Raw genomic sequence first — 11,271 nt, 5'->3', positions numbered from 1 at the left:
CTAATTTTGCACAACATGATATTAATATTTGACATTCTCCCCACCATAAGGGTGAAGGCACTTATCTTAACAAGTTTCACACTAAGAACATGAGTGGGTGTTTGGATATTTATTTGGACAACCCATCCTAACATAGGAACAATAACAAGCCTGTAAGTTATAACATACTGTACCATCAACTGAAGTAACAATACAACTCAAATTCTTCAAACAAGTCATTTACAAATCTAATTTGTGAGGTCTTTTAATTTGGCGACCCTTCTTAGAATACATGTTACCATCAACAACAGTATTTCCATTAGGAATCTGTTCAGCTGTCTTATCATCTATTACATCAATATTCATTTCAGAATTATCATTTACATGTTCAGGGACTTCCACAGAAAGATTATTTAAACCAGGGTTCAAGTGAGCATTGATCTCCAAATCATGAAGTCTTTGTATTGATCTGTTAACAATACCTTTCCTAGTTTTTACATCAACACTGCGAATCAACCCATCCCTTCCAGAGTATACATTTACAATAACTCCAATAGGCCAGTGTAATCTGGCCATATGATCTTCTTTAACAAGCACAGTGCTACCAACATTCAATCTACATTTTTGGTTAAACCCCTTAACTACAGGGGGTAGATTTGCTATGTAATCTTTCCTCCACACTCTCCAAAACTGTCCCAACCTTTTATTCACAATTTCTTCTCTATCACGTAGATCATCTGGAGTTACAACATATGGTTCAATGTCAACAGGGGGTTTAGAAGTTATATTCCTACCAAGAATAAAATGAGAAGGGGTAAGATAATGTTCAAAGTCTGGCTCATCACTCACAAAGGTCAGAGGTCAAGAGTTTATGCATGCCTCAATTTCTACAAGAGTAGTCTCTAATTCCTTCTTACTTACATATCTAATTCCCAAAGTCTTTTTCAAGGCTACTTTAACCGACCCCACAAGTCTCTCAAACCAACCTCCCCACCATGGTGATCTTGGTACGTTAAACCTCCATTTAGGTGCTAAGTGTCCAAATACCTTCAACACTTCCGAGGAGGCTACGACAAAGGTTTTGGCATTATCGGAATAAATTACGCTCGGAATACCTCGACGAGAAGCAAATTTCCGTAAAGCCTGCATAAAATCGACCAATGACATGGACTCCGTGAGTTCCAGATGCACTGCTCTAACTATAGCACGAGTAAAAAGCAACATATATAATTTCTTTCCTTGATAATCAGCACTAAATACTGGCCCTGCAAAATCTATACCTGTAACTGCAAAGGGAGGTGCTGGAGTAACCCTCAAATCAGGCAATGGGGCAGCAGGTTGACTACAAGGACGGCTATCGTGCCGGCAACATCTAGACATTCCCGTACAACAGTCTTAGCCATTCTTCTTACACCAGTTACATGAAAACTAGATCTTAATGATGAAACAATGCTGTTTACACCAGCATGTTTTAGAAACTTACGTTGGAACTGTACTAAAAGCTTGGAGAAATGTCCTTTAAGAAGAATGATTGGGTGTTTTGACTCATAACTCAAGTCAGAAAACTGAAGTCTACCCTTTATCCTAACAATACCTTTATCATCAATAAATGGATCCAGTTTTCTTAATTTAGAATTTTTAGGAATCAACCTTTGATCAGACAAAGCTTGGATTTCACTGGGGAAAGCTTCTCTTTGCACTACATAAATCAACCTTGCTTTAGCCCTATCTAATTCTTCAATAGTAAAACCACCAGTATTCACAGCAACCCCTGAACCTTTGGCTTTACAATTGCTCATAAACCTTTGAACATACCCAACAATTCTTATTGATTTATTAAGATTATTGTATTTTTCAACATCAAACATGGGAGTTGCAGTCTGGACACTTAAGCATACTAGAGGGTCTTCAGATTCATAATTTACAGTCTCATTAACAATAATGGAGTTATCACCGTCCTGAATACTAAATGTAGGATCCGACAGATTACAAGGACCACTAAACCAAAGGTTATTTCCAATAAGCTTTTCCGCTAATAACCCTCTAGTCATCAAGTCAGCGGGATTATTTGACCCACTACAGTGATGCCAGTGACTGGGAGGTGTCAAGTGCTGAATTTCTCTAACTCTGTTGTTAACAAACACATCCCTTGTCACTGAATCACTCCTTATCCATCCTAAAGTTATAGTGGAATCTGTCCAACATACAATCCCAGGTTTGATCTTAAAATCCAGAGCCCTTTCGATAAATCTTACCAATCTAGCACACAATAAGGCTCCCATTAATTCCAATTTAGGAAGGGTAAGTTTCTTAATTGGTGCTACTCTGGCTTTAGACATGACAAGTGAAGATTGACAATCATTTCCAAGACAAACCCTTAAGTATACACATGCACCAAATCCCTTCTCAGAGGCATCTCCAAATCCATGTATTTCAATGTGTTCAATACTCTTCCAAGGTACATTTGTAAAATAACATCTCCTTATAGCTAGGGAACTAAAGTATCTAGTACTATCAATCCATTTCTTGAATTTTCTATCTAATTCATCTGGCAACTTGTCATCCCAAGAAATACCCAACTTCCATATATCCTGGAATATTATTTTTGCATACATTATAAAGGGGCTGATAAACCCACAAGGATCAAACACCTTAGCTATCAAACTCAAGACAGTTCTCTTTGTATATGAAATTTCAAAATCAGGACCCAGATGAAGACCAAAATAAGAAAATTTATCATCATAATTTGACCATTTAAGACCTAGCACCATATTAATTTCATCATCACTCAAAATTTGCATTTTGTCCTTAAATTTAGAAGCAATTACTACACTATTGGAAGAAACCTTTTCAAGGGACATATTAGCATCAGCCATAATATCATATGCAGTCTTAAATTTAGTTGCTACTTCTTCTACAGTATCAGCTCCGCTAAACCAATTGTCCACGTACATATCTCTTTTTAAATCTTGAACAGCTTCACATTCTGAGTAATTGCTTAAATGGTGTTCAACAACAACATTTGGTAGAAAGGGGCTTGAGGTGTTGCCAAAAACAACTCTATTAAATCTCATATGTCTTACTCCATCTTTACCTGGTATAAAAAATCTATGGACATTTTTGTCCTGACTGTGAACATTAATTTGTAAAAAGGCCTTAACAACATCAGCAGAGATCACATACGGCCAACGTCTAAATCTAATCAATATCCCTACTAAATCTGGGTTTAGAGAAGGACCTGTCAACATGCAATCATTAAGCGAGATTCCATTAGGCCCCCTAGCAGAAGCATCAAAAACTGGACGTATCTTTGTAGTGCTGCTATTTAATTCAACGATAGATCTATGAGGCATGTAATAAATGGGTCCCTGTGACACCAAGTCCTCGGAGGGAATTTCCTCAATTATCCCCAAGGACTCATATTCATCAAAAACCTTCATATACGCATCCTTTAAATCTTCATCTTTCTCAAATCTAACCAAAAGCTTATTTAATCTCTTCATTGCTTGATTTACATTACTCATCAGTGAATCCTTAATGCTGTTATTTTTCCAAGGTAACTGAACTTCATACCTGCCATTTACAAAATCTATTTTATCTTCAAACTCTTGAACTACACTTTCCTTGATATCTTCTTTACATTCCTTACTAGTAATACCAATAGTTTCTAAATCCCAAAAATATGACATATCAGCATCGGATACCCCTGATATACTTAAGAGCTGGGGAGATGAGGACACAAAGTCTGAAATTACACCCCTTGCCAACATTTCCTGATAAAACCCAACCAAACACTGAAATCATGGCAACAGTTTTCTCCACCTGTACAGCATCTTTAGGATTCATGAGGCTCCAGTAGTAATCCAAACCTATAAGAATATCTGTTTCTAAAAGAGAACTATCATCAAAGTCATCTGCTAAATCTAAATGACTAAAAGCATCTAGGATGTGGGTTGGAACTACTGGTCTAACTAAGGGGTTACATATCTTTGGAATACTTGCAGCAAAAATGGGAATAATTTTACCTTGGTATTATTACAGTTTCATCCATTATGGGAAATGTATTATAATAAAATGTTTCCCTAGTACAGCACGTGATAACCAAATACTTCCTCTCAATACATTATTGTCGCTAATGCATACTTACAGAGAAAAAACTATTTCAGGTATTGAAGGTCTTGACTTTTTCTGAGTTTAGTGTATATCTTTCCATGGGCACGCAAGGTACCTCTTGTTAGTTTGTATATCTGTTTTCATCCTACTTGGCTTCTCCCCATTGCGTAATGTGACAATATTTGCTTGAATGCGCATTTGCTCCTCCCACTAATGTCGCTCCTCCAATCAAAATACTACTGGGATCTTTTCAAGGGTTATTATTGGACGATTCATTTTGTCTCTTATTCTTGTTTCAAGGATCTTTTTTTCGTGCAATATAACATTGTAACCGATAGTATTTTGTTTTTTTCCTATTTCATTATGGGAAAAACTCCTGATTGTCATTTGTTTTTGGGTTGGAAACCTACCGGTTAAGTTTTCTCGTTACTTAACTGTCATGGATCCTCCGGTGCAGGTGTGCGATATATGTCGTTATTGTTATTTTGAAGTGATCGGCCGATTTCATGGTAATTATAATGGTACCCCAGACATTGTGAATCGGTGTCTTCGAGAGCATTTAGTGTTACCTATAAGTGTTTCGTGTGCTAAATGTGATTCGCCTTTACTTTTCCGTGAAGATAGACATGTGTGGTATTGTACAAAATCAGTGAAAATACCTAAAACAAAGAAAAGGCGTTTGTGCAATTATAGTGTTAGTGACTATAAGGGAACTTTTCTTCACGGGTCCCACCTTCACCCGTGGAAATTAATTTTATTTGTCAATCACTGGTTGCATAAGTGTTGGGACCACCATTTTGTAATTAAGGGCCTCAGTATATCTCCTTCTACTAGTATAGACTGGAGAAGCTTTTGTTCAGAAGTGACTGAATTTAGTTTTGATATCCAAGAGGCTATTGGTGGTGAAGGTGTAATCGTTGAGATTGATGAATCTCATTTTGGAAAACGGAAGTATGACCGTGGAAGGCCTCTGAGTGACATTTGGGTGTTGGGGGGTATTGAGAGGCAGTCCAAAAAAACATTTATTGTGCTTTTAATTGACCCATTACCACGGAAGCGTGATGCAGCTACCCTCATCCCTTTAATTGAGAAGTACAATAAACGGGGAAGCATTGTTGTTAGTGATAAGTGGCGGGCTTATAATTCTCTGCAGTCTCTTGGATACGATCACCGTACTGTAAACCATTCAGAAAATTTTGTGGATCCTTCAAACCCATACCCAAAACATTGAACGTCTTTTGCGGGAGCTGAAGGAATGGATACAACGGCCTGGTAACCGTTGTGAATACTTCAGGCAGTATTTGTCACGTTTTATTTTTATACACAAATAACCTGAGGAGGAGCTGCTCCATCATTTTTTTATTACGGCCAGCAAACTGTATCCTCCACAATCTGAGGCACAATGGGTTCCAGTAGCTATTGATGATTCAGAAGAGGGTCAACCACAGCCTCCCACATCATCATCGTCAGGTTCCATTTAAGGTAAGAAGTGACTTAACAAAATATGTATTTAAATTTAGCCGGGGGTAAAGGAGGGGGGGTCGCCCCCCGGTAGGGGTACAGGGCCCCTAGGCTAGGTTAGGTGGGTTTATTAGGTTCGGTAGTGCCCTGAAAATCACTGTGGCCTTAAGGGGGGGTCGCAGGAGGGGCGGAGCCCCCCCCCCCGTAGGGCTAGGTAGGGGTATAGAGGGAGAGGTGGTGGAACATTAATTAGTGCAAATATCATTGGACGCCCCTTCCCCCACCCAAAACCCCGGTTCCCACCTGGGGTCCCCCATAATTGTTGGGATAAAGTAGGGTATTTCTGCATTACAACATAATATGCAACAAAAACAATAAAAACACGGTTACAAAAACTGATTTTTCTGGAAAAACTTGTTGTTTTAACTCCATAGTAAATCTCTAAATCGGATGGTTTGCAGTCAAAATAAACGTTAAATTCGTTGAAACTACACTATTTCTGATGCAACAAATATATTTCTATTCCAGTTTCCACATAATGGATGAAACTGTAAATTTACCTTTACCTTTATTATCCAAGACATTTAACTTGTAAACATTACTTTCTATATCCTTACCAGAGCTATGCCCACCAAAGCAACTGTAAGGGGCTTCAGTCCTAGTAACCCATTCAGGTTTACAAATTTCTGTAAACTTACTACTAACATAGGAGCGATCACAACCACTATCGAACAACAATTTAGCAGTGACAAAACCTCCCTTATTATTCATTGCCTTTTCCTTAGCCGTTTGTAATACAGTCTTATTACTATAGTGGCTTGACAATATACTAGCTGAGGGAGGTGCCACGTGATCACCATTTTCTACATTTGTTTTGGGGGCCATATTCACCTTAATGCCACACATTACTACATTATGGCCACCTTGACACTTAGTATACCTTACCTTACAATTTTTAGAAATATGGCCCTTATTCAAACATTTAAAACAAACACCTAATTCTCTTATCTTGTCATACCTCTGCTGCCCATCCAATGCTAAAAACTTGTGACACCTTTCAGATTTATGGTTTAGCTTCGTACAAAAAACACAATTTGAACCTTCACTTTGAGAAACCGCATGTAAGGCAGAGGTTGTATACAAATTATCTCTGCCATCTTTACTATTAATATTCTTTCTTTCCTCATTTCTACCATGAGGCCCAGAAGCTGGGATATTTTTTCTGTACATCTCACTTCTTTCTAGCACTTCTATTTCCCTTTTAAGCCACTCTAACAACCATTCAAGATCACTTTCATGGCCACTACACTCTCTTGACCATTGTAGCCTCAACTCCATTGGAAGCCGAGACACAATTACAGGGGTTAGGAGAACCTCACACTGCTTGCCTGTTACTCCAAGGGCATCTAAGCTTCTTGTACGCTTTATGACTTCATCCCGAAGTCTCCAAAGTTGTTTTGTGTAGCTCTTACCTTGGTTGACAGGTACTTGAAGGGAAAGAAGAGCTTAGACATGAGCATGAATAATGCACACAGACTTGCTAAATCTTTCCTTGAGTAAGTCGACAACTGTTCTATAGCTGGCACTGGTGTGTGGCACGCCTTGCACCACATCCTTGGCAGGACCGTCTAACAGGGATAGCAACTAGGTCAACTTACTAATGACTGGTAACTCTGTGTTGTCTATGTGGGACGAAAACTGGTCCCAGAAACTCTGCCATTGGGTTATTTCGCCATCAAATCTTGGTAATTCTAGTTTTGGCAGCCTTGCATGAATGGATGCTGTACTTGCAGAACTTCCACGGTCGTCATCACTGATACCTGCTGCCGAAATATCTTTAAGCCTATTTGCACATCTCAGCCTAGTCTGCCTAGCCCTAAGCCGTGCACGATCTGCTTGTTCCAAGTAATTTTCTAATTCCTCAGGTTCGAGTAGTATTTCTAATTTATCCTGCACTTCTTCTAGTTTAAAGAGTCTTTATCCACCTCTTCTAGATCTTCTACTAAATCGCTTGAGGTAGGAGGTGGGTCTCGTACTAGTAGGTCCTCTATTCTATTACTAACTTTAGTCACCCAGCCCTCAGCCGTTGCCTTTGCCCTATGTAACTGCTCCATTCTAACTATATCACTGGGTGCAGTTTCTAAAAAGTTACTGATAGTTCTTACCGGGTACTAATAGTTCTATTCCCGGGTCTGGGCACCAAATGACCACTATGGGGACATTACTAGAATTACTAAAGGTATAGACTAACTTTTAAGGGTTGAATCAGATGTGGCTCCTTCTTCTTCTCTTTTATTTCATCTCCGAAAACCACAAACTTTACAAACAATAACATTTAAAATCATCAGAGAAAATAACGTTCACTGATCTCAAATAAACTAAGAATAATGTCTTATAATTTGTGTATACTATTTAGCAATTAATTAAGGATCAAATCATTAAAATATATAGAAATAAATACAAGAGACTGTGAGCGAAATGATTTTGGAACGCCAACTTAGAAAACTACTAAAAGAAATCGGTTAACAGCAATTTACTAAAGACATGACTAAAACGAATGACTAATTTTGCACAACATGATATTAATATTTGACAATCATCATTCGTCATCTCCTACTTCATACTTCACATTTTGTAAAATAGAAGTGTCCAAAGAATTGTATCAATCATGGTCTATAAATATTTTTCTGACTTTAGACAGTTATAATTACGAGCAAATAACAGTTATAGTGGAATCTTTGAAATTATTTGTGACTGTTCGATGGATATTCTAGGCTGGATATTCAAGTTAGGGAATGGGAATATTCATAGTACTAACAAATATGGAGTACTGAAGTTGGGGGTGAAAAGTATTTTATCATTAAAGCACATATCAGTGACACAGTGTTCAGAATAAATTTCCGACCCCTGAAAGATGTACTTCATATTGTATTTGTAGATGTTTCAATCGTTTTATACTTATTGCAAGACCAGAGAACCCGCTGATTCCAAATAAGCTATTGCTGAGCCGTAATTGAAAACAAGGTTCCTAACAGCTATGCTCTCATTACAAAGGATCGACTATAGATGGGTTTAGCTATTCAAGTAACTGTCTGCATCTTTCAACCTCATTATTCCCATTGCATAGCAGGGTCGGCCGCTCGAGTTAACTCTCTCCATCTATTTATTTTATTTTCCTCTCTTGTACAGGACCTAAACAGAAAAATTTTGTTAAATGATTTTATAAATAAACTATTCATTTGAAATCATATCAAAAGAGAAATAGTATTATTCAATCTTGTCCTTTAAAAGCTAATAGAGAGATTCATATTATGTTGACTCGAAAATTAAGCAAAGGAAAAATGAGCTTTAACCAGAGAGGAATCTGATATAGTACTATTTTGCGGTCGTCACAGTACCAAATAACTCTCGCAATAGCATCAGCGGGTGCCTACCCCCGGCCATTAAACTACTGATTTATTTGCTAAAAAAAAATATCAAAAATTCATAAATAACTATAATGATGATTATTGTTAAAGGCAACTAGATTCCTAATTATTAATCTTTATAAGAAATTATGAATTTATCAACAAATGTATAAACTTTGCATAAAATGTTTGAGTCTTCTTAAATAGAGATTATTTTCCGACAAGTAATGGCAGTGATGTCTGTATCGTCCTGGATAACCTGAAGTAAAGAGACTCGGGTTTTCCGAGAGTCCTGGGTCGGGTCAGGCCCTAAGAAATCGACTCCGTTGAGGATCCTTCCTCTTGGGTGTCTTCCGATTCAGGACTACCTCTCGGTTTGGGGTTCCGAGACAGGCAGGATAGAAAGAGAGTATCCTGCCACTGACGTCCCCCGGTTATCTAGCAAAACAGCAACAGGCTTTCTTTGGTCTGGTGTTGAATTCTCCTCTTCCTTCTCTTCTCTCTCTCTCTCTCTCTCTCTCTCTCTCTCTCTCTCTCTCTCTCTCTCTCCTCTCTCTCTCTCTCTCTCTCTCTCTTATAATTATTTATTTTTGTATTGGGCAGGCGTTGTTCGTAGTTGCCACTTAGTAATAAACCTTATATTTCACTTAGGAGATATGTGTATGTATGAAACAACGGTGGTCAACTGCTATGAAAAATTCAATCATTGAAAAATATTGCATCGTTAAAAAAATCGTGCTAGAATATTTCAGAACAAAAAAATATATACGGTAATGTAGCCCGAATCCCTCTAAATACCGTGATTCCTGGAACTGAGTGGGAAAGAGGGCGTCAAGAGGGAAAATAATTCAAGCTTAGTCCTGTTGTCTAATAATAACAATTTATGCATTTGGGTTATGAATTCAGTTATCATTTAATTTTGCTTGTGTCGTTTTGTGTATAAAGCAAAAGTTAGTTGGGGTCGTGGTTTCGAAACTTGCTATAAATCATTATAAGCCAAATTTCAGGTTATAGTCAAAGCTGCCTATATACTTTAGGTCCAATCTCTCGTGGGGTTTATTCAGGGAGAAGAAATAATGATAAATAAATAAGCGAGGTAGTGTGTTATATTTGGTATTAAAACTATAATTAATTCTACCTCTATTGTTTAATTTTACTTCACGAATGGAAGTCTATATTAGGGTCAGACATATCAACCCAAAGCTGTAATGTGCAGATTCTACAATAGAAACGTATCTCGAATAATAATAATAATAATAATAATAATAATAATAATAATAATAATAAAAATAATAATAATAATAATAATAATAATAATAATAATAATATGGCTCTGTAGTCTTGGCATTATAACATACTAGGGCATGGCTATATGTCAGATGGCAACAATAAATATTTGCATCAAATCTTATAACTTAATAAAGGTGTCTATCTGGGCATAAAGTTACGATTTGTGAAATTTCTCCACAGTCTCTTCTTCATTTTATATTTAGGCCTATAAGCTTAATAAGAATTATAAAATCAGAAGTGCGAACTTCAAGTCACATATAACAGTAAGACGAGGAGGGGCAAACTGAGCATTCAAACCTTCACAAGTCAGGGCTAAGTAAATAATAAGTAAATCTCAAAAGACGAAACTTTCTAAAGACATTAATGAACCAGGTAATAGACAATGATTAAGACTGATAATACAAATATTATAGTTTAAGTAAATAGTAGACAACAACAATTCATTAAAACATATGTATAGTTCTTTGTAATACATAGGCTTATGTGAATAATAAAACACGCAAATTCCAGTAAAACAATTTGAATAAAAACAATTTCATCTTTTAAAAGACGTCATTATTTTCTTGGTATAATATACTGAGGCAAACTATATATATATATATATATATATATATATATATATATATATATATATATATATATATATATATATATATATATATATATATATATATATATATATATATATATATATAGTTGATTATCCTCTGGGAATAATGTCAAGCAATCTATTACAAATATTTTCCTCACGCACAGACTCCCAAGATGATAAGCATTCGCTAATGATTGCTTGTTTACTATTGCGAACGGGAAACGATTATGAAAATGAACGCTTGGTTATAAAAATGAGTTAACTCTTTGTTTCCTTCTTAGGTTGTGTAGCTGTATACTGTACATATAGGCAGTAAGACTATACTTAATGGCCACATATTATTCATCTTGCTGCCTGAAATAGTCCACTCTAAACCTCGTATCTGTAGCCGCACAGTGATGTGTAGGTCAGACCAAAACAGTAGCCTTC

General features: G+C 36.7%; 1 protein-coding gene across 1 annotated transcript; it reads right to left on the bottom strand.

Annotated features, from left to right (window-relative positions):
• Positions 1–219: 219 nt before the first annotated feature.
• LOC137616675 (uncharacterized) lies at positions 220–6,459 on the bottom strand. Its single transcript, XM_068346609.1, has 4 exons — positions 6,120–6,459; positions 3,802–3,950; positions 1,795–3,701; positions 220–769 (listed from the first exon to the last, which is right to left on the bottom strand). The coding sequence occupies exons 1-4, from the start codon at positions 6,457–6,459 to the stop codon at positions 220–222; spliced, it is 2,946 nt and encodes a 981-aa protein (XP_068202710.1).
• Positions 6,460–11,271: the final 4,812 nt, after the last annotated feature.

Source organism: Palaemon carinicauda, chromosome 2, assembly GCF_036898095.1.
Source record: "Palaemon carinicauda isolate YSFRI2023 chromosome 2, ASM3689809v2, whole genome shotgun sequence".
Classification (NCBI taxonomy): domain Eukaryota; kingdom Metazoa; phylum Arthropoda; class Malacostraca; order Decapoda; family Palaemonidae; genus Palaemon; species Palaemon carinicauda.
Note: the sequence above shows the minus strand (reverse complement) of the source record. Positions and strands in the feature narration are given on the sequence as shown.

Bases quoted from the DNA above. Each gene is read 5' to 3' on its own strand.
- LOC137616675 (XM_068346609.1), bottom strand. From the start codon at position 6,459: ATGTGTGGCATTAAGGTGAATATGGCCCCCAAAACAAATGTAGAAAAT. The intron at 3,702-3,801 runs GTGGAGAAAACT...TCATCTCCCCAG, and splicing joins ATCCTAAAGATGCTGTACAG to CTCTTAAGTATATCAGGGGT. The intron at 770-1,794 runs GTATGTTCAAAG...TATTCTTGGTAG, and splicing joins AAATCAATAAGAATTGTTGG to GAATATAACTTCTAAACCCC.